Consider the following 24,520-nt stretch of genomic DNA (forward strand, 5'->3'; position numbering starts at 1 on the left):
GGGGTAGGCAATGAAATACCTTAGTCCAGGTAGAAGTGTATAGATTACCATGCTCCGTATGTCGCGATGAAGAAGCACCGCCATGTACCATAAGTAGGGATCCGTTTAGACCAGATGTCGTGTAAGAGTGTATCTTTGTCCCCATGACGAGGAGTGGGGTTATGTTAATTAGTTAGGGATTAAGGGTAATTAATCCCCTGCATGTAAGCACCTCTGTACTTTCCCCCTTGTTCCTTATGACACACACCACACCAGCCATGCAATCCACACCTAAAATAAACACTAAATAAAAGTAGCAGGAAACAGGACATTAAACACCGCCAATGACACCATCAGCCGCCACATCACAAAGGCAGGTCCGTGAGGCCCCACCGCAAAGAGCAGTGATTGGTTAGGGTACCATAGAGTGATGAGATGGGACATGCTGATAGGGGCACGCACGGGGATTGTCGGATGACGTCAGAGCTCTGAAAACCAAAAGACTGTAGTCCCGACATTTTGTCCTTTTTGCGCGAGTGACATTGAAAGGGAGCAGACGCAGTTTGTACTCTCTTGTGTGGGTACAGTCATTACGTGCAGTCACAGTTATCCTCTTGGATCCTGGCTTTGGTGGCGAGCAGACGTGGACATTTTCTCTCTTGCGCCAGGGACATTGCAAGCGAAGGGTCACATATACGGAGCTCGATTGCGTTGGGTCCTCGTTGTGTGCGGTTGGAGTTCACGCTCGCTTTTGGCGGTGGCATTCGCGCACCACACCCTCTCACTTCCTGGTGTTCATGAAAGGTGGGCGCAGTCGCGCATTTTGTCTTTGTGGTCCCTGGCTTTCATCGGTCCGAGCGACTGCATTGTCCTTTTCTGGGCTCGTCGGAGTCACTGTGCATCGTCTGGGTATGCTGAGAGACGTCGGTGCTGTGAGAAGCGGACGACGAGGATGAGCACGGCTGGAGTGAAGGAATGGCGTGCTCAGGCCTGGTTCCCACTCACGAACTGCGCGCGAAGGCGCGTTTTCCCGCGCAAGTACACGGGGGCCTGTGACGATCCGGGACGATCAAGGGGACCAGAGCTAAGTACACACACACACATAATTACTTCCATTTATTTTTCCCCTTGTGTGTATACGGGTCCGTGTGGGAGTGCTCCATTGAGGAATATTAGGTTATTATGCATTTTCTTGTTTTCCTGCATTTTCTTTCATTAAACCTGTTTATTTGTTGAAATTTGAATTCCGTGTCGGTTGAATTCATTATCGCAAGATCAAAGATGTCCAGTGGGGTCCATGAAGGTAAGAGCTTTGCTACCCCTCCCTTCCCCCCCACCCCCCAGCACATATAAAGAGGGTCTGCCATTATTGATTGAATGCCTCAGAGTGTTAAGCTCGTTCAGCTAATCCGTCCACAGGGGTGTTCACCCCGGGAACATGACAGTATCTAATATTTTGAGAAGTACATAGTATTTTCTTGTGATTAAAAGGTACATATGTTGTGTGTAATATTAAAACAAGTTCAAACGATAACAAAGCAAGTGAAAACTATAATAAAACAAGTGAAAACTATAATAAAACAAGTGAAAACTATAATAAAACAAGTGAAAACGATAACAAAGCAAGTGAAAACTATAACAAAGCAAGTGAAAACTATAACAAAGCAAGTGAAAACTGTAATAAAGCAAGTGAAAACTATAACAAAGCAAGTGAAAACTGTAATAAAGCAAGTGAAAACTATAACAAAGCAAGTGGAAACTGTAATAAAGCAAGTGAAAACTATAATAAAGTAAGTGAAAACTGTAATAATGCAAGTGAAAGCTAAAATAAAGCAAGTGAAACTATAACAAAGCAAGGGAAAACTATAATAAAGCAAGTGCAAAGTATAATAAAGTAAGTGAAAAATGATATTTTTCATCTGTCCAGTTGATTCATAAAAGTAAAGGAAAAAATGTACATAGTGAGCTGCTGCTTAAGCTATTTAAAGATTGACAAACTGCAAGAGTTCAAAACATATATTAACTCAAAAAGAGTTGGAGACTTAAGACGTGAATCTGATTTTAATACTCATGAAGATCCTCAAACAGAATCGAGAGTAAAGGACAGTCTCATTGGTCAGAATAAAGTATAATTTCCCAGAGGAAGGAAAGAACAGAATACCAATGAAGAATTATATAATCAACTGTAATAAAGTGGGCACCACCAACAAAACAAGAGGGAGAATTGCTCTGCAATACATGTCCTCTACCAAGTTTCAGTTCAATATGTTAAAACGTAAGAGGGAAAAGACTGGAAAACTGACCCATGTATAATATGCGATATTTTCTAAGTTCAAAAAGGACAAAACTCTGAAAAATTGGTGAAACACCCCAAAACTCAAACGTGCTCTGGAGCTTATCATAATAAAGCCATGCACCAAGTTTCAGTTCAATATGCTAAAGGGTATGGAAAAAAAGTACAGAAAACCACAGGTGGGACGGACAGACAGACGGACAGCAAACCTGAAGTCATCTCCACGTAGGGGACTAATAATTGCAAACATCCGATCAAACCCATCTACAAATCAAACGTGGGGGAATGTAACCAGGAAGAGGAAGACAAGGTTAAGTATGCATTATCTTGGTGAGTTTTGATGTGCCAGATCGATCATAGGCAGTGTTAGGTAAATATAACACTATACCAAACTGGAGAGTTCATCGAACACCTTATCCCACGTTGTCTTGAGAAACCTGGAAACTGGCGGGCCTACAAGCGGCAAATGTGATTCGTCATGATGATGGAAAATTTTGTCCAAGTACCGTACTGCTAAATAGAAGGGTTTTGAATGCGCCAAAAAGGCGACTTGTGTTCTGTTCTACAGTGTTCAAGTATACAATTCAATTGAAACAGAATAAAGAGTTTAACGGTTGCATAATTGTTTTGGGGAAGTTTACTGCTGTTGATGCAGTGTCTTTTACACCATCTTACATTCGTTATTCATGCCTGTTTGTGTCCTTCATGTCACTAAAACAGTAAGTTTCCTGTTTGGAATGATTTTCAATTTTGTTTGACTGCCAGACAGGTAAAGAAAAGCAATTATCTCACTCCTCTCGGCAAATTGGCTCTGAATTTGGCTCAATAACACAAATATATATATTATAAAAGAAACCGTGTCTGTCTGTCTGTTTGTCATGTTATAACTTGAAAACAGATTAACGGATTTCAATAAATCCAACTATGGTGGATTCGGGTAACTCCCGGGGGTGCTTGTGATCCAATATTTTTTTGTTATGGGCACATGGACACCTGGATTTAGAATAGGTACACCAATTTTTTTTTGTTATGGGCACATGGACACCTGGATTTAGAATAGGTACACCGTATCCCTGCTTGTCGTAAGAGACGACTAAGAGGGTTGGCGTCAGGAAGGGCATCCGGCCATAAAAACATTGCCTCAAAAAGAGAACCATGACAATTACAACTACATATGGGCAGGGTACAGCCCAAAGTGGAGATCGGTTTCTGAGGTTTGGGACATGGAATGTAGGGACAATGACGGGGAGATCAGGAGAAGTGGTGGAAGTATTGGTCAGAAGAAGAGTGGACATATGTTGTGTGCAAGAGACGAGATGGAAGGGAAGTGGTGTGAGAATGGTGAAGGGTAGGCAGGGACAGAAATACAAGTTTTTGTGGCAAGGGTGCCTGGAGGGCGTGAATGGTGTTGGTGTCCTGTTTTCTGAGGTGTTTGTAGACAGTGTGGTGAGTGTGACGAGAGTGAGTGATAGGTTGATGATGGTGAAAATGATGATTGGAAAGCTCTTGTTGAACGTCATCTCGGGATATGCTCCGCAGGTTGGTCGAAGCGATGAAGAGAAGGACAAGTTCTGGTGTGCGATAGAGAAGCTGATGGAAAACGTGAAAGATGAGGAAGTTGTTGTGGTAGGAGGAGACCTAAATGGACATGTGGGAAGGAGTATGGATGGTTTTGAGGGTGTTCATGGGGGTTACGGATATGGTGTGAGAAATGGAGAAGGTGAAAGGATTTTGGAGTTTGCTGATGGAGCTGATTTGTTGATTTGTAATACTCAGTTCCAGAAAGAGGATAAAGAGAGTAACCCAGTTTTAGGACCGGCAGAGAAGATAACTGAGAAGGAAGTTGAGGAAGCGATAAAAGCAATGAAGGGTAGAAAAGCGGGAGGGCTGACGGGAGTTGTGGGAGATATGTTGAAGGCAGCAGGAAGTTGGGGTGTGAAGAGAATGACAGAGATCTGTATTCTGGTGGTGAAAGAAGGCCGCATTCCAGTGGTTTGGGAACTGAGTACCCTCGCCCCTCTATACAAGGGGAAAGGTGACCCTCTGGAGTGTGGCTCGTACCGAGCGATAAAGTTATTGGAGCATGGAATGAAGGTATTGGAAAGGGTGTTGGAGAGGAGGATAAGGAAGAAAGTGAAGATCGACGAAATGCAGTTTGGATTTATGCCAGGAAGAGGAACGACAGACGTGCTTTTCATTGTGAGGCAGTTGCAGGAGAAGTACATGGAGAAGAGGAAGAAGTTGTTTCTTGGGTTTGTTGATCTGGAGAAAGCATTCGATAGGGTTCCACGCAAAGCATTGACATGGGCATTGAGGAAGTTAGGAGTGGAGGAATGGTTGATCAGAGTAGTGATGGCAATGTACAAAAGAGCGTGCACAGCTGTAAGGACGAAGGACGGGAACAGTGGTGAGTTTGAGGTGAAGGTGGGAGTGCATCAGGGGTCGGTACTATTTGTAGCTATGATGGAGGTGCTGGCTCAGAACGTAAAGGAGGGTTTACCGTGGGAGTTGTTGTATGCAGATGATCTGGTGTTGATTGCGGAAAGTATGGATGGACTGAAGGAAAAGATGAACAAGTGGAAGGAATGTATGGAGACAAAAGGTCTGAAGGTGAATATCAGAAAGACGAAGGTGATGGCAAGTGGTAAAGCATGTGGTGATGTGGAAAGAACTGGGAAGTGGCCCTGTGCTGTGTGTAGGAAGGGTGTCGGAGTGAACTCCATTCAATGTACAATGTGCGCTGAGTGGGTTCATCAAAATTGTAGTGGTCTGAGAGTGTCATTAACCAGTGTGGCAGCTACATTCAAATGTAAGGTGTGCACAGAGGGAGCTGCAGATGGAGGAAATGTTGAGTTGGATCTTGGAGACGGCGTGAAGCTGGAAGGTGTGAAAACATTTTGCTACCTCGGAGACATGCTGAATGGAGAAGGTGGATCAGACTCGGCAACGGTTGCTGGAGTGAGATGTGCATGGAAGAAGTTTCGGGAACTGAGTGGCGTGCTGATGATGAGGGGAGTGTCATTGAAGCTGATGGGAAAGGTGTATGCTGCATTTGTGAGAAGTGTTATGATTTATGGGAGCGAGACATGGGTAATGAACGTAGAGCAGCAACGAAGGTTGGAAAGGGTGGAAATGCGAATGGTTCGACGGATGTGCGGAGTATCGTTGAGAGAGAGGAAGACAAATTATGAATTGCGAAAGATGATGGGAATAGAGCCTGTGATTGATGCTGTGAAAAGGAACAGGTTGAGATGGTTTGGTAATGTGTGGAGGAAGGATGAAAGTGACTGGTTGAGAAGAGTGATGGAAATGAATGTAGAAGGAAGTAGACTTGGCTAAAGATGGTGGAAGAAGAAATGCGGGCAAGGGGGTTAACAAGGAGATGCAGAAAATAGGGCAAAATGGAGAAGATTGTCATGGGGACCGCAAGGCTAACCCCCACTCTAGTAGGGAAAATGGCCTTTAAAATGCATGTTGTTGTTGTTGTTATGGGCACATGGACACGCGTGTCAAAACTGCAAATGCCAACATTCCTGGTGGTCGTTGTCTCCCAGGAACTGTCTCAATAGTTGGTTATCCTTGTATGGAGAGCAGGATCTCCCAGGAATCCCTTCTTCCCCCCCCCCCCCCCCCCCCCTCATAGATTATAGCCATCGCAGCAAAGATTGGTATTTCCGTCAGCGAAACGACGTGTCTTATATTCTAGTGCTAATAACTACAGGTTTGATTCGGGTTCAAAATATAACATTCAATTGGAATGAAGTTGTTCCTCGATCATAAACCGACATTTGCACACAGACAGACAAACAGAAGTGAACCAACTACTTCACCCTGCTTGTCACTTTACGGAAGGGGGTTAATTACGTAATCTTAATCCTGTCTATTGATATGGAAGACCATTTAAAAATAACCCCAAGAAGGAAGAAAACCCTGTGACGAATCGTTAGAACATTAAAATTATATGGAGATGATGGAGTTTAATGGTTCAACATGACATCAGGCCAGCACCAGATTTTCTTCAAGCCTTGAATTCCAAGAAATACCTTGGGAGAGCATCTGCACACAGACCTATCCTCAAACCTTTGAGGATAGGTATTGGCAATGTGAAAGAAACCTCAAAAATGATTTCGTCCAAACGCTATTGTAGTGCACACGGAACAGTTATCCTGGCATCTTAAAGTGGAAACAGATTTTGTGGTGCAACTGGTTCAGATACACATTCGTCCAGATTGATGGCTCAGTCTGTGGGATGTCAGCACACTGATAACAGCTATGATGGAAACAACCAAAAATATGAACCAAGGACTGCAGCTTGTAATGAATGATGGAGAATACACCTACTTATCAAACCTTGGTAACAGATGTTTGATTATACATGGGAAGGCCCTCATATATTTAGGCCATATACCAAGACATCATATGTATTTTCAATAAAATAATTACAATATGTTTGATTGGATAATGTAGCTGTGCTGATTAGATATGGGCTTTCTATCCATTACAGATATGGGACATTAAAATTTGACCACACCCAAAATCCAAAAACATCGACATTTCCTCCCCTCCCCCACCATACAAAATAACACATGACCATACCACCCTCATCTATGCTATAAGAGAGATATGCTTGTCTGTGTATGTGCTGCCATTTTTCTCAGAGATGGCAAAAGAGATCTTGAAACTTTCAGAGGTGAGTGAGTTTTTAGTCAGTGAGTGCCAGGGAGCATTTTAAGCCAAAAAAATATCATTTTTGAAAATCTTTTTTTTAAAGTTGGATTTAAAAAATAAAAAAAGAGAAACAAAGAAAATAAATCACTAAATAGTGCCTCAGCCTTTGCTGCTATGTGAAGTATAATAGTAAATGATATCTCGCCCCATTCCTTAGTGGGTGTAGGGAAGTGTTTTAGTCCCAACAAGAAGAAAAAGCTTTTTCATCTAAATGTCAACAGGATTGCCAACAGGCAAAGCCTGGTACCCCCTGTGAGTAAGTATATAAATGGATGGCATATATTTCCATATGGACTCATGGCGAACACTTATGTTATGTCGTACAAAACAAACGTGCCAAAAAAACACACCACCCACTTGTCAGGAACATTATCAGCATACCGTCAGGTCTTGTCGGATCGACTTCATCTGCTCACAAGCAAAGTGGTAATCCTGCTTAGCTTTCCAATGAGACTTCACCATAGTTAGGGCTTTCTTCAACACCTGCAATAATATAGCAGCATAGGGTTCGAAATAAGCGCTGGCCCAGGTGCCATTGGCCACCAAATACTCAGTTTGGCCACCATAAATTTGCCCGAGGTGGCCCGGTTGGCCATCTGTGTCAAATTCGTCAATATATCTTCATCGATGTATTTGGTTGTTACTTGTCATTATTATGCAATCTCAAAGAAGTAAACTTGCCATGGGGACTAAGGGGCAATACGGCAAATGTTGTACTTGTAGCGACTTCATTTGTTTCCCGGACCTGGAGTTATGAAGTGCAAATTATCTTCGTAAACCTGCAGAGTGTACCGTGCAGCGCCGCTTCAGGTGTTGGTGGGAGAGGGTATTACGAGTGATGCTTTCGAACCCTTAATTGTATCACTAGTAAAATAACTCCCTCCGTGTTATTTTCAAACTTGCTAAGCCGATGTTGCTTTAAGTTAGACTCGACTGCAAAAAAAATTCGGAGGAATTCCCACGTTTTATCGCCGGTATCCGCCTTGGTAAGGTGTACATAAATATATAGCAGCTTGAACGGCGTTTCACATTATCGTGGCATTTTTCCCATGCCACTTCAAATTACAAGAAAAACAAGTCAAGTGAATCCACTTGGATTCCGCCCAGGTTGGCACATGGAAATTATGATGTAGCATAATTATCATCTCGGGTCAAGATTTGAAATTATGCCATGGTTTTTGTAAAATTGCTACTAGTATTCACATTATGTACTTTCACCAAAACATACATCATCATAGAAACATACATAGAATTTGGGTCCTCTGGGTCATTTGGGTCCTCTGGGTCATTTGGGTCCTCTGGGTCATTTGGGTCCTCTGGGTCATTTGGGTCATTTGGGTCCTCTGGGTCATTTGGGTCCTCTGGGTCATTTGGGTCATTTGGGTCCTCTGGGTCATTTGGGTCCTCTGGGTCCTCTGGGTCCTCTGGGTCATTTGGGTCCTCTGGGTCCTCTGGGTCATTTGGGTCCTCTGGGTCATTTGGGTCCTCTGGGTCATTTGGGTCCTCTGGGTCATTTGGGTCCTCTGGGTCATTTGGGTCCTCTGGGTCATTTGGGTCCTCTGGGTCATTTGGGTCCTCTGGGTCATTTGGGTCCTCTGGGTCATTTGGGTCCTCTGGGTCATTTGGGTCATTTGGGTCCTCTGGGTCATTTGGGTCCTCTGGGTCCTCTGGGTCATTTGGGTCCTCTGGGTCCTCTGGGTCATTTGGGTCATTTGGGTCCTCTGGGTCATTTGGGTCATTTGGGTCCTCTGGGTCATTTGGGTCCTCTGGGTCCTCTGGGTCATTTGGGTCCTCTGGGTCATTTGGGTCCTCTGGGTCCTCTGGGTCATTTGGGTCCTCTGGGTCCTCTGGGTCCTCTGGGTCATTTGGGTCCTCTGGGTCATTTGGGTCATTTGGGTCCTCTGGGTCATTTGGGTCCTCTGGGTCATTTGGGTCCTCTGGGTCATTTGGGTCCTCTGGGTCATTTGGGTCCTCTGGGTCATTTGGGTCCTCTGGGTCATTTGGGTCCTCTGGGTCATTTGGGTCCTCTGGGTCATTTGGGTCCTCTGGGTCATTTGGGTCCTCTGGGTCATTTGGGTCCTCTGGGTCATTTGGGTCCTCTGGGTCATTTGGGTCCTCTGGGTCATTTGGGTCCTCTGGGTCATTTGGGTCCTCTGGGTCATTTGGGTCCTCTGGGTCATTTGGGTCCTCTGGGTCCTCTGGGTCATTTGGGTCCTCTGGGTCATTTGGGTCCTCTGGGTCATTTGGGTCATTTGGGTCCTCTGGGTCATTTGGGTCCTCTGGGTCATTTGGGTCATTTGGGTCCTCTGGGTCATTTGGGTCATTTGGGTCCTCTGGGTCATTTGGGTCCTCTGGGTCATTTGGGTCCTCTGGGTCATTTGGGTCCTCTGGGTCATTTGGGTCCTCTGGGTCATTTGGGTCATTTGGGTCCTCTGGGTCATTTTGGTCCTCTGGGTCATTTGGGTCCTCTGGGTCATTTGGGTCCTCTGGGTCATTTGGGTCCTCTGGGTCATTTGGGTCCTCTGGGTCATTTGGGTCCTCTGGGTCATTTGGGTCCTCTGGGTCCTCTGGGTCATTTGGGTCCTCTGGGTCATTTGGGTCATTTGGGTCCTCTGGGTCATTTGGGTCATTTGGGTCATTTGGGTCCTCTGGGTCATTTGGGTCCTCTGGGTCATTTGGGTCCTCTGGGTCCTCTGGGTCATTTGGGTCCTCTGGGTCATTTGGGTCCTCTGGGTCATTTGGGTCCTCTGGGTCATTTGGGTCCTCTGGGTCATTTGGGTCCTCTGGGTCATTTGGGTCCTCTGGGTCATTTGGGTCCTCTGGGTCATTTGGGTCCTCTGGGTCATTTGGGTCCTCTGGGTCATTTGGGTCCTCTGGGTCATTTGGGTCCTCTGGGTCATTTGGGTCCTCTGGGTCATTTGGGTCCTCTGGGTCATTTGGGTCCTCTGGGTCATTTGGGTCCTCTGGGTCATTTGGGTCCTCTGGGTCATTTGGGTCCTCTGGGTCATTTGGGTCCTCTGGGTCATTTGGGTCCTCTGGGTCATTTGGGTCCTCTGGGTCATTTGGGTCCTCTGGGTCATTTGGGTCCTCTGGGTCATTTGGGTCCTATATTCCTATCCTATAACATATATATCTCCTATAACCTATCCTATAAATATAGATTTGATGACGTCATGTTTACACATCTGAGCGACAGAAATGAGCGACAGAAATGAGCGACAGAAATGGGTGACAGAAACTAGCTTCACTTTTGAGCGCCCGAAATTCCCAGGCAAACGCTATAACGCACCAGGTTTACAACCTGTGCGTTAATAATAAGATTAATGATAAATAGCATAATAATAATATTATAAAAGTTACAGTACCATAATGCGAAATAATCTTACTATAATTCACCAAATGTACGTCCGTCCATCTGTCTGTCTGTCTCTGTCTGTCCGTCTCTGTCTGTCCATTCGAAGGTACCATAAAAACTGCTGAACCGATCGCAACGATATTTTGGGTGGATAATCCTGGGATCCCCATGAGTAAAATAGGCTATTTAGTTTTCCCAATTTCAGCTTTGGTCTCCAGCATTCTCAGGTTTGGACTCCCGCATAACATTCGCGTTTGCATGACGTTCATTGTGACGTCTTTTTACATCGAGGAACGGTACCCGCCCTATAGGCGGGGCTTCAATTGGGAGGCCCAAATGAAAAGGCTAAATATCGGAAATTGAAGCCTTTTTTTCTTTTAAACGATTTATATAAACATCCGTTAAATCTCGATCGGTGCAGCCGTTTGTGCGGCACCCGGGAAAATAACGTCATGCGGGAGGAAGTATCAGCAGGATGTGGCATTGTGGCAGTGTGGGAGTCCACGTTTGCACCGATCGCTGCACCGTGTGCTGCACAAACGACTGCACCGATCGCTGCACGGCTGCATCGATCGGATGTGGCATTAAGGAGGATCTGCACTTCGGCATGAAGGAGGATCAGATCTAACAGATCACTGTCTCCATCGATCTTACCAAGGCCGTAACACCTATCGGCTCAAAATCCTTTTAACTGTTGATTTGGTACAGTTACACGTATCGAGAATTTGGTACACGTTTCGGAAGAACATACGACATAGCGATTGTGAACATGATTATCGATCACGATCATCACGATCACGATCATCACGATCATGGTGTATCGATCACGATTTGAAACACGATGGAATAATATTTACTGATATGAACAGTGATGTGGCTTTTATTGAAATTCAAAAGATACTGTTTAGATTTTGATGATTTGCGTGTGATATGATTCAACGGATGTTTATATGAATCGTTTGGAATAAAAAAAAGCCTTCAATTTCTGATATTTTGCCATCGCCATATGCAGATTCGCCACGGACCCACGATCGATGTTTCTCTACGTGAACGTACCCGTTTGTTTGCGAACAGGTACGTTTTTCATGGAAGTCCTTCACGAACTTGCTGTCCATGTCTGACGTGCGACTGAAGGTGCTACAGTAATATCGAATTTATTGGTTTCATGCTTTAGCATTCACCGTATCTGCATTGCCTGTTTGCTTCTGGCCTCCCACCCGTGCGTAGCACGGGTATTTCTCTAGTCATATAAATAATAATAACAGTACAATAATTGCCAATAATTAAAAGAATAACGTGATCCACACTGACCACTCCCATAGATAGATTTTAAATAATTTTAGGCGATTATAGAACAGTAATAACCTAATCTCATCTGACACCATCAGCCATATATGCAAACTCATGCAAAAATCCATCCAGGTGTTCATGTTACCAATCAGCTTGCTACCACTTGCAAAGCCAACCAACCGTTGCATATCAACCATTTCGTTGGAATGCTTGCTTGAGGGGTTAAGCCACTTGGTGAGCACTCTACAAGCTGCTTGGTAATGGAACACGCCGACTGGTATCTACAACTGGATCGATCCCCGCTGTGGTCATATTTAAGCAGTGAGTGCGGGCGTCATTACCTCCAACTTGGATTACCATAGCCCGGGGAGGCTGTTCAGCTTGCTGGTTTTAGGTAAAAAGATTATGTTTATGTTCAGTGTTCTGCTCTTCTTTGGGATACAATCGCAGGAATTCCCACCAGTCGAACGTGATCAAAACCATCAATTTTCACAAGTTAGGAAAATATATTTTATATTAAATATGATTTTGAGTTGTTTAACGATGTTATTATTGTTGTTATTATTATTATTTTTATTGTTTGGCACTCGGCGGTGAAGTTTCAACTCTATAGTATTTGCCTGATCACAGTCGCCGATTCGGCTTGTGTTTACGCTGATGTGTTTAATTTATCATGTGAACGTGAATTGTTATAATCACCAGTAAAGTGTTTCACAGTGATAGTTATTGCGTGTGTGTGCATGTGTGTGCGTGTGTGCACGTCGTTGGGTTTTAACTCCATATTTGGGTTTCTTATTGCTTTTTCTTCTTCCTTAATGCTTAAAAAAAAGACAATCACAGCGGAAATTGATTCTGGACGATTATCAACTTGTAGTTATTATTTTGCTGCATGTTAGTAGGCAGATGATTGAATAGCTGACGGGAGTGTTCTGTGATCATGAGTTGCGAGGTTGCTGGTATGAAAAGCACATAAATTTGATCTGCAGGTGTCGTGAAAAATAGTAATTAAAATGGGGATATTAATTTTTATGAAGTTTGATTCACCAGCAAATAATATACGGTCGGGCCACAAAAAAGAAAAACAAGCTTTACGCCTAGGTCCCCCGTCGGTGAAGTGATGTGAGTTGACAAAGTGGAAGACGCAGAAAACATGGAAGAGTCGATAATATTTGCGAGTGGGTTGGAGACACCCACACACCAGATTAGAAGTTAGTAGTTCGTTTATTTTTCAAGATATTCCGCTCACAAGGTTCAGACATATATGGTGGCGGCCATCTTGGATTTTGACGTGGCGACCCAATTTTCAATAGCGTTCTTCTTTATGCCTCGGCTTTTCGAAGCCGAGCTGTGATAACGATATATTGCCGCACGGAGAGGCTCAAGTACAGTGGACAAATGGCAGTAGCGTTGGCGAATGGTACCCTGCATGGAGGGATGGTCGTTTTACCATCCCTCACTTGGGGCACATGAGCAATAGATTATGGGGTGGCAGTGTCAACTAGCCGAGGGCGGGCTAGGTTAATTGTTAGGGATTTAGAAGCCAGACAATAGGAGACTGAGATTTAAGTAGTGACTTTTGTACAGGTAGAGGGGACGTAGTCAGATTAGAAGGATGATAATGACGAGGGAAGTGCTTAGTGTAAGGGAAGATGAGAAAGCACGAGTTTTAGAGGGAAGTAGTTAGTTAGATGATGCTGTGTGTGTGTAGTAGGGTGGAGAAATTGTGGGTGTGTCTTGGGCTTGAGCAAATGAGGAATTGAATGGGAATCTGTGTGCATGGGCTTGAGCAAATGAGGCATTGGTCGGGGATGACCAGAGGTGGTGTATAAGTGGTGTATTGAGGACATATGGAGTTGTGTTGGAGTGTATGGAAAGAGGAATGTGAGCACAAGGAGTGTGCAAAAGGACTCGCAGAGGAGAGAAATAAAAGGACTTGGTCAAAGGACTTACAGCGTGATAGAGGACTTATCAGCAGGACTTTGATGGAAGAGGATCAGAAGGACTTGTTCAGTGGAGACGCCATTGTGAACTAGAACCTCGCAGTATAACGTGCGTGCCCAGGGGAAGAAGGAGAAGCGTTGGCGGTGCACGTACGCAGGCGCAGCCAGACGCGCCGGGAACGCGAATAGCACTTTTCACCCACGCGAGTAAGCGCGGCCATAGCCGCAAGTGAATAACCGCCAGCCGCGTCAAAGTCCGCTCCCTACCAATTCGCCCCGTGGTAACTCGCTCCGTCCAGACGACACGCGGAGAGCTCCTGCCTTCACCTACTCCAAGGGACATGCCGGGGACCGGAGAGAGAGCTGCACGGAAGCCATCCCTGGACGAGCTGGTGAACATCGTCCTGCCATCTGCAATCCACGTGTGAGAGTGTGTGTGCGAGACGGGCCCGTGTCCTTGGGTATTAAGTAAGACTGTCTTTAAGGATTTGCTCTGTGTCTCTGCTCTTGAACCATTGTATAGTGTAAATAAATTCTGTTCTTCCTTCCAATTTGATCGCCTTTGTGATTTCGCCATTGACTAAGCGTGGTACGAATAAGAACCGCTTGAATCGGGGTCTAGGGAGCGATAACGGCGCGGATCGCGTGTATGCAACCGCTCGGCGTATCAACACATGTGGTTCGTGCGGGGCTTATCTCCTCACTTCAGGGCAGCACGAGTATATAGGTAATAGCGAATTTGGTCCTAATACCCCATTTCGCGCTGTCCGGAAGGGACATCATAGGTCCCGGGTCGCGCTGGTCAGTCAAAGACAAGGGGACTAATCCCCCCCTTGGTAAGGGGAGAAGGCCGGCGGCGGATCCGCAACAACAATAAGCCTGGTGTTGGCTTAGCGGTTAGGGTGCCGGCTTGGGATCCTAGGATCCTGGGTTCGAATCCCAGTCGATCGCTGAATTAACGCTAGGGGGTTGACTCAGCCTGTCATCCTTCCGAGGTCGGCAAATTGAGTATCAGCTTGCTGGGATGAATGATCACGGTGTGTACCCCGATTTAGAATAGGTACACCGTATCCCTGCGCATCGTAAGAGCGTGACCAAGGGTTGGCGTCAGGAAGGGCATCCGGCCATAAAAACATTGCTATTCCGATCACATATTCCACTCACAAGGTTCTGACATACATGGCGGCGGCCATCTTGGATTTTGACGTGGCGACCCAATTTTCAATAGCGTTCTTCCTTATGCGTAGATACACCCACACACCAGATTAGAAGTTAGTAGTTCGTTTATTTTTCAAGATATTTCGCTCACAATGTTCAGACATATATATGGTGGCGCCCATCTTGGATTTTGACGTGGCGACCCAATTTTCACTAGCGTTCTTCCTTATGCATCGATACACCCACACACCAGATTATGTTAGTAGTTCATTTATTTTTCAAGATATTCCGCTCACAAAGTTCAGACATTTACTTTTCAAGATATCGCGCTCACAAGGTTTAGATAAGGTGACAGCCATCTTGGATTTTGACGTGGCGACCTAATTTTCAATAGGGTTCTTCCATATGCCTAGTTGCACCCACACACCAAATTAGAATTCGGTCCTTCGCTTACTTTTATAAAGATATTGCAGTGCACGTATGCACGGACGGAAGCACGCACGGACGGAGGGTAAAACCATAGTCCCCCTTTCGCTCTTACGTTCGGTGCGACGGGGGACAATTAAGTATGACCCCTGCAGCACTATAGGAACATCAACAATGTTACACAAATCCAACAGTCATCTCTTTGCATTTCAGGTTTACTTACCACGACTGAACGAACCATGGAGGGATCAGGAGCACATGTTAAACGAAGGTACTTTTTAGTAATGTCCTGGCAAGAGCCAACAATCTTGAGTTCGTCCCAGTCGAGCGTATCAACAGATGAGCCATCTAAGCTGTTTATCTGCAGTACAAGCGGCTCAGAGCGCAGCTTTTTGGGACCCTGGTTCTGAAAACGTGCAGCACGTCGTTGCCGTTTGCTCTCCTTCTCTGGGTCTTCCACATCAAAACGAAGACCGGCTTGCCGCCATTGTCGTTCACGTCGTGCACGGCGCCGATTCTGTCCTGTGGTTTCTTTCATATCACCTCTGTAAGGAGAAATTAAACAAATTAATAATATACCCTACTGCATCGAGAATAAAAAAAATAAAAACAAAGGCACAAGTAGAAAAACAAATATCAAACTTGTGCTTCCTCTCCCTCACCCCCAAACTCTTTCAGGTGTCTTGTAAAATAAACTAATGACCTTCAGAAACTTGCAACGTATTATTGACCTTCAAAGCAATACCACTAACCAATATAAATTCGCAGAGTTCAGACCTTCAACCTTGTACGGTTGAACCCAAGAAGGAAGAAAAAAAAAAAGGTTACTTCCTACATGCATTTTACACACCTTTGTGCTCCTCTGCCACGTCCCCTGCCTCTTCCACGGTCCGCTCGGCCCCTACCTCGATCCAATACACCAAGTCGACGTCCAATGTGACTTTGCATAGCAGATGGAGTCTCACCACTGTCAGAATGAGAACTTGAACTGTCACTGTTGGGTAACAGTAAGGGGTACAAAGGACAGCAGCAAAGAAACATATTTTCAGGTGTTAAAAAATTGACTGGGCCCTTTATTTTTTGCCCTGGAGTGTATGTGCACACGCACGCGTGCACACAGTCTGCCAAAAGTCATGACTGTATTTGCATTGTAAATTGTGCTGAAGACAATATACTGTTGGTTTTTCTGTTGCCGGTCAATCTTAAGGGTTGAATTTGTCATGGATAAGTGGGGTTGTGCACTGGTTGTGGAGCTGTACTTCCAAACGGTTGCAGTGTTGTGTGTATGCACTGTGAATTCTGAAGAGCACAAGGTGTGTGTGAGAATAGCACCAAAAGACAAAGCCATAAGGAGATGAGTGACAGCATTCCAACAGACTGGTTCAGTGGCAGATGCAAAAAGATCAGGTCGTCCGAGGTCAATGAGAACTACAGCAAACATTGCGACTCTCTAGGAAAACGTCGTGTGATCCCCGAATAAATCGTGTAAATGGCGATCCCATTAACAGCAGATTTCCGAGACTTCACTGTGTCAGATTATGAAAAAGGACAATGGATGATATCCATACAGAGGAACTAAAGCACACTATTCGTAGAGAAGTCCTTAACATTCAGTTGGAAACACTGACATCAGTGATGGAGTGTTGTGCAGCATGTATAATTTTGTGTGGTTGCCCGTGGCTGTCACTTACTGGAAGTGATTTTCACGAAATAAATTGTGAACAATCTCCAAAGTGTGTTCTTTCATTTTCCATCTTATACATTCAGTACAACATACTTCCTATTTCCTATAATGCTGTTTGAAATAGTCATGACTTTTGACGGTCCCTGTATAAAAGGCCTGTGTATTGTACACCGCACCTTTCCTATGCCATCTCCAGGCATTGCAAATGGTCATTGCTGGGCACCGAAGGGGGCTCGGCAGTGACGCACGCTGAAAGGGAGTACTCAGTTTTCACTCTGGTTGTTTTCTTGTTTTCTTGTTTGTTTGTCCGGACGACATCTCAGCCATCCTTTGAGCTGGGAAGCTGAAATTTCGGCACAATAGTGAGCAAGTCCTTTGTCAAAACCGGTATTTTTTTTGTTTTTTGATCAATCAATTAATTGAGGAGTTATTTAATTAATTAGCGATTAATTAAGTACTTATTTAATTAATCAAATTTCCTTTCTCTTCTGACCATTAACTCAGGCACCTTTTGAGTTAGGAAGTTGATATTTGGACATGCCAATGACCAGGTGATTTGGCTGCAAAGGCTATTTTTGATTTATTAATTAATCAATTAATCAATTAATCGATTAATTATTTAATTATTCGATTAATGACTAAAAAATTTTTTTTTTAAGTTACAGATTCTGATGAAATGGTGGTGGTTTATGTGTTTTATGACCGAATTGATTAATAATTTAATCTTTTAATGATTATTATTTATTTATTTTCATTACTAATCATTTATTTATTTTCTTTCTCATTTGGCCAATATCTCAGGCACCTTTTGAGCTGGGAAGCTAATATTTGGACATGAGTGACCAAGTGATGTGGCTATCAAGGATATTTTTGATTTATTGATTAATCAATTAATCGATTAATTATTTATTGATTAATCGATTAATTATAATTATAATTAATTGATTAAAATCTTATTTATTGATTAATCAATTAATTATTTAATTTTTTATTAATGACTTATTTAATTCAATTTCTAAAAGATACATCTTCAGATGAAGCATCTTCTTCAGATGATGAAGCATCATCTTCAGAGATCTCGTGAGATCACGGCGAGGTCACGTCTTTTCGAAGCTGTTCCATGCGCTCACGCTTTCGAAGCTAAGTGATCTTTCACAATTGTGTTTTTGTCGAGACTGTATCTATCTTTCGGTGTATGTACCTATAGCGTATCTTTTGGAAAATTTTTGGTGCTAATTTTTCGTACATGTATACACAATCGTCGGTTAATGCGTATCGAGTATTCTGCGGCCTAGTACTCGTAGGCTTAGGCTACCGTACAGTCTCCGACCTTGTGGTTTTGTTTTTCTCTCAGCGATTCGTCGAATGCGTTGGAATTATTTTCGTTCTCTGTTTCGTCCCAGTCGTTCACCCCATACCTCCTTGTTTAATATCTCTACTCAAAAAAAAAAAAACCCAAAAAAATATTTCCTTCCCAGGTCTTATTCGTTTATTTGTTGTTCTTATTTGTTCGTTCGTTCTTCGTTCACGTTGTTCGCGATCACGCGATCACGTGGTTAGAAATGTATAATCTCTCCCCTGAACAACTATTTTCTCTCATATATTATAACACCCTTTTCTACTTCTCCTACAAAAGGATGCTTTTGTCTTGCTCACCAAATCTATTCATTCCAAAAAATACATATAATACCATCTCTTACAGTTCCTCCTTTCTACATTCCCTAAACTATCCAGAACTCCACCCCTCCTTCAGTGTCCTCAAACGTATTTTTGACTCGAAGGTCAAACTCATTTTGCAAAAAATGTTCGTTTCCCATGAATCGTACACTTTTCAAAATCCAATCTCACCCCTCCCCTCCAAATCCTCCCCATCACCCATCCCTTTCAAATCTCCCCCCTTGCCCCTTCCCTCCCCTCCCTCCTAAACTCCCCCCACACCCCTCCCCTCCGAGACTCTCCCTCGCTCCTCCCCTCCTAGACTCCCCTCTCACCCCTCCTCCTCAAAGCATCCTCCCTGCTTCTTCCCCCTTCCAACTTTCACCTTCATCTCCCCCAACCTTCTGCCTCGCTCTTCCCCCTCCTCAAATAACACCTCACTGTGCCTCACCCAATCTCCATCAAAGCTTTTGTCTGCCCCATTCTTCCCTTTCTCCAAGCTATTCTGAAATCTCTGAAATCTCTGACACACCTTCAACAGCTCTCCCTACCTCTTCCTCCTCTTCCACATCTTACCCTACCCCTCCCCCCCCCCTGTTCTGGACCTGATGCTCCCCCTTCCTCTTCATTAACGGTATGGACCTCAAACATCCGGGGCCTTCGCTCAAACTTGACTGATCTCTCCATACAGGTTGCTTCTGACATACCAGATGTGATCTGCTTAACAGAAACTTTCCTCCTTCATGATGTCTCTGATGCCTTGGTATCTCTCCCAGGTTACTCCCTCCTCCGGTATGATAGACCTGAGCCTCGTCCTGGAGGTGGGGTTGCTATCTTTATAAAAAAACTCTCTTCCTCACTCGCCCTCCACTGCCCTCTCTCCACCTCACCCCCAGGAATACCTTTGGCTACGGCTTCCCCTTCGCTCCCACCCTTTGTTCATATGTGTGTTGTACCGTCCACCAAACAGCAATGACTCCATCTACCTCTCGCTGTCTGATATGGACCAACTTCTATCTACCCATCCCAACTCTCTCTTCCTCATATGTGGTGATTTCAATTGTCACCATGCCAGTTGGCTGGGTGTGGGTACCTCTCTCACCAGCCATGGCTCTTCAGCAAAGGACTTCTGCAACTCACTGGGACTGACACAATGTCAATTTCCCGACCCGGATCTCAGTCAACGGAGCATCTTCTCTTCTGGATTTGGTTATGACTAACTTCCCTGAAAATGTCTGCTGCTCTTCTTCTGCTCCAATCGGCTCATCTGATCATGTGCTTGTCAAAGTGGACATCTCTCTGACCATTCTCAGAGAGCCTCCTCAGCGTCGACGAGTCTGGCATTTCACTCAGGCCAACTGGCACGGTCTTCAAGCAGCCATCAATCATCTGGACTGGTCTCCCATCTCTACCGCCTCTGACATCAACTCATCCTGGGAATTCTTTCAAAGTAAATTGCTCTCTCTCATGCACAGATTTATCCCATCTCGTCTTCAGTTGTCATACCCTTCCTCCCATCCATGGTACACAGAATCTTGTGGTGAGGCTGTTGCCCTGAAACAACTTGCTTTCGTCTCCTGGAAAGCAAATCCAACGGAAGGAAATCTCATTTCCTTTCACAAAGCCCGAAACAAGTGTGTGTCCACCCTCAGGAGAGCCAGGAAACAATATCTCACCGTTCTCAAGACCGAACTCTCTTTTCTGTCTCCCTCTTCCAAATCCTGGTGGCGTCTGGTCAAATGTTTCTGGTTTGACTGTTTGAGTTCCCCCTCCATCCCCTCCCTCACCTCAAACGGCTTAACGGCTGACTCCGCACGTGAAAAAGCTGAATGCCTCATCTCTGTGTTTGCCTCTAAATCTTGTGTCCCAAACCCATCCCTCTCTGTACCCACCGTACCCAGTCGTACCCAGCTGCTCCTGGACTCTGTGTCCTTTCCTCCTGACAAGGTGGAAAAGTTTCTGTCAACCCTCGACTGATTCTGCAACTGGTCCTGACGGCATCAGCCCACGTGTCCTAAAATCATGTTCTTCCGCTCTTTCACTCCCTCTTTCTGTTCTCTTCACCCTCTCTTTTGCTCAAGGTCATCTGCCATCTGCTTGGAAATCAGCCAACATCACCGCTTTGCACAAAAAAGGTGCAAAAACAGATCCCAGCAACTACAGACCAATCAGCCTTCTCCCAATTATCAGCAAAGTCATGGAATCCATTATTGCTTCAGATATGAAATCTTTCCTCTTCTCCAATGGCTTGATCTCTGATCATCAATTTGGTTTCAGACCTGGTCACTCTACTCTGGACATGCTGCTTCTGCTTTCTCAACAATGGATGGAGGTCCTCAACACCAAACAGGAAATTAGAGCTGTCTCCCTTGACATTTCACGTGCCTTCGATACGGTCTGGCACCCTGCTCTGCTCACCAAACTCTCCTCCTTTGGTATCCATGGAAATCTCCACGCATGGCTGGCGGACTTCCTCTCTGGTCGTAGTCAACGTGTGGCCCTGAATGGGTTTCTCTCATCTCCTCTTCCTGTTCAGGCTGGAGTTCCCCAAGGTAGTGTTCTGGGCCCTGTGCTTTTTCTGGTCTTCATCAATGATCTCTCTGACTCTCTTGAAAATCCTCTCTATCTCTTTGCTGACGACTCTACTCTCTGTCGCTCCATTCCTCATCCCTCAGATCGGCAGTCTGCAGCCTCCTCACTCTCTGCAGACCTGGACAAAATCACAGACTGGGCAAACAAATGGAACATGTCTTTCAATCCTGATAAATCTCACACTCTTACGATGTCTCTCCGAAAAGACCGACTGGAAAACCCTCCCATCCACTTTCTGAATAATCCTCTCCAAGAAGTTCTGTCACTCAAGCTTTTGGGTCTCACTATTTGCCATGATCTTTCCTGGGAAAACCACATTTCAAATCTGGCCTCCAAAGCCAGTCGCCGACTGGGCATCCTCCGTCGTGCGAACTCCTTCCTTGGCACACCTGAGCTCCTCACCACATACAAGGCTTTCATCCACAGCTCTATGGAATACTGCTCTCCCCTCTGGTCTGGTGCTCCTGCCTCACACCTAGCTCGTCTTCACGCTGTTGAAACCAAAGCGTTCAAAATCATTGGAATCTCCCGCGATGAAGCTAACTCCAAGGGCCTTTCACTCACTCACCGCAGACAGGTTGGTGGTCTTTCTGTGTTCTACCGACTCCTCTCTGGCCTTGCCCCCCCAGCTCTCTCTGAGCTCTGTCCCCCAAATATTCCTACAGGTCGCACAAGATCTGCCTGCAACCCTTTTATGGTTAAACTGCCAAAATCAAGACTTTCTGCTCACCTTCACTCCTTCATTCCTCTTTTCCCCCGCCTCTGGAACAAACTCCCTCACTCTCTTCAATCCCACTCCACCCTCCAGGTCTTTAAAACAGCTGTTCACCACCATCTCTTATCCTCCCCCATCCAAAACCTTGATCTTTTCTACCCCCGCTAATTTTGGTCCCCTTGTGTTTTATACCTCCCCCCCCCCCCCTCCCCTTCCCACGCCTCCTGCACCCAAGCCCTCTCCCTCCTACACTTCTCCCTGCTCTCAAATGTTGTGGTTGTGTGCTTCCCCTTCTCTCCCCATCTTGTCTTCCGCTCCCTCTTTTTGTATATTTTGTTTGTCTGGTTGATTTGTTTGTGAAATAAATGTTAGCTCTTTCACGAGCCTCGATTCAGTATACAAAAAAAACAAAAAACAAAAACCTCTCCCTCCCAATGCAGCCTCAATGAGCTGCACTGCGGTATTGCCGGGCGCCGGAGGCGCCCCGGCAATGCCACGTTGCAGGATATTTAATTATTTGGCATGGGGGCGGTGTACTTTGAATGTATCTGTACTTGTTTATTTATCTGTCACGGAGAAAGTGACCTTACAATCACGGAAGCGACGTCACGTTCGTCACTGAAAGGGAGCACACAATATCAATGTTAGCGCTATTCGCCATTTTGTTTCCACTCAGGAAAGGTGAATTTGTGCCGTCCAAAACTTTTACAGGCATCTGGTATTTGAGTTAATTGCATGACCATTCTGGTTGTTTTCACAGCTATAACGCTAGAAGTGAGACGTTAGTAATTTTTTTTGCAGTAAGAATATATACGGGTGAGTAATTTTACTCAATCATTTGAAATACCGTTATCACTTTAATAATAAATATATTTCTGAAATAATCATACTTTTCTTTATGAAACAGAATTAAATGCACAAGCTTGCGAGTTGTATTATATGGGATGCCATGTAACTGCTCAGCCGGTGTCGGAATAGCCGGTGTCGGAATAGCCGGTGTCGGAATAGCCAATATCGGAATGGCACGTAACAGTTTGGCACACATCATGTCATGGCATGGAACCGTCCGCAACAGCATGGCATAGCTTGGAACTATCCGGCATGGCACGGCTCGGACAGTTCGTCACGGTTCACAGCACGGAACAGTTTGTCATGGCTTGGAGTGGTCTGGCATAGCATGTAGAAGCAGGTCATGCACGCAGCTTATGAAAGATATGTTTTTTGCACACGTTCAGCTGTTTTACACGTGGCTGGTGGAAGCTATGTTTTAGAACTGTCATGCTCGCCTGTTTATTTTCATTTTCACGTCACCTGTTGTGACGTCTTCGTCGTGGAGATGGTGAGGGAGAGCTGGAACTGGATGACGACGTAGATCTTTTCCTGAAAACATTTCGGTTGCCAAAACGTGACTGGTATCCAAAAGGTAAGTCCCTTCCAACACCAGCTACAACACCAGCCTTGGGCGTTTCACCGCCAGTGCCACTCCACTGTGTCGGCAACCTTCGGTTTACTTTGACAGCCTCCTTTCCCAAGCTGACAAAAAAAAACAAAAAAAAAAACATTTTACTTCAGGGGAATTGAGGAAAGGTACAATAGAGAAGTTAGGAAGCAACTTCACGACACCTTCAACATTTTTTCTCTTTTTTTTTTGCATAAACATAAATGTCTATTTATGCAAAGATTACGACAATCAATTGGTTACTTCTTTTGTAAAGATGATTTCAAAAATATTGTCTGACTGCAGAAATGCTGAACATGAACTTTAATAGATCCATCTTTCAACAAAATTTAAGTTTGTTATAAAATAATATGCTGCAGAGATTTTTGCAAGTGCATACTTACAAAGTAGTACATAAGTTAAAATTCTGCACATTGCCTTAAAATAAATTAATCCAAAATTAATTTAGGACAGCAACAGTTCATCTGCATGGCAAAAAGTTGCAATTCCTTTTACTTCTCCCATTCCATTGATATACATGGGATAAATAAAAAAACTCACTCCGGTAATGGCTCTTTTCCCCAATCAATGGTATATGCTGAGCCGTCGTTGAGCCGGGACGTCAGAATCTGCTTCAGCACTCTCTCAGTTTGATCTTTGTCAGTCTCTGACCCGCACGAACCAAAACACCTCTCCACATAAGCTTTCATTGCTGGTGGCCACTCAGCCTGCTTTGGTGTCGTTCTATAAACATATGGCAATAAAGTGGGTGCTCCATTACTATATATATATATCTATATATATATATTTGACAAGTTTATGGTATTTGGAATCATCCATAGTTCCAAAATAAATAAATAAAAGGCAGATTAAACCAATAATTGTGCCAGAACCTAATCTGCCAATTTTGTACTAAACAGGGGAGAGTAGACCGTCTAAAGGAAGTTTAACCCGTTTTCCAACAGACTTCCCCAGGCCAAACACTCTGAGCTTTTATTCCCGTGTTGCCATTTCTGTGTGAATTTAAGGAGTGAATGGTTATGTCACACTTCAGGCAAATCATCATCATCATCCATCATCATCATCATCATCATCATCATCATCCATCATCATCATCATCATCATCATCCATCATCATCATCATCATCATCATCATCATCATCATCATCATCATCATCATCATCATCATCATCATCATCATCATCATCGGTTTACTTTTCCCTTTTTCAATTGAGTTACATTGTATGCACCCTGGTGTGCACACAA

General features: G+C 44.5%; 1 protein-coding gene across 2 annotated transcripts in view; it reads right to left on the bottom strand.

The window, feature by feature from the left end:
- LENG8 (leukocyte receptor cluster member 8) overlaps positions 1-24,520 on the bottom strand; it is a gene marked incomplete at its 5' end in the record, with an annotated part of 44,021 nt that overhangs the window by 13,732 nt on the left and 5,769 nt on the right. The window contains 5 exon segments of one of the 2 annotated variants that reach the window (XM_078769334.1): positions 7,382-7,483; positions 15,393-15,714; positions 16,020-16,163; positions 23,128-23,349; positions 23,816-23,998. In XM_078769334.1, the coding sequence (XP_078625460.1) occupies positions 7,382-7,483; positions 15,393-15,714; positions 16,020-16,163; positions 23,128-23,349; positions 23,816-23,998 (973 nt within the window). 2 annotated transcript variants of the gene reach the window in all.

This window comes from Myxine glutinosa, unplaced genomic scaffold (assembly GCF_964187855.1).
Source record: "Myxine glutinosa unplaced genomic scaffold, kmMyxGlut1.1 SCAFFOLD_2101, whole genome shotgun sequence".
NCBI lineage: Eukaryota > Metazoa > Chordata > Myxini > Myxiniformes > Myxinidae > Myxine > Myxine glutinosa.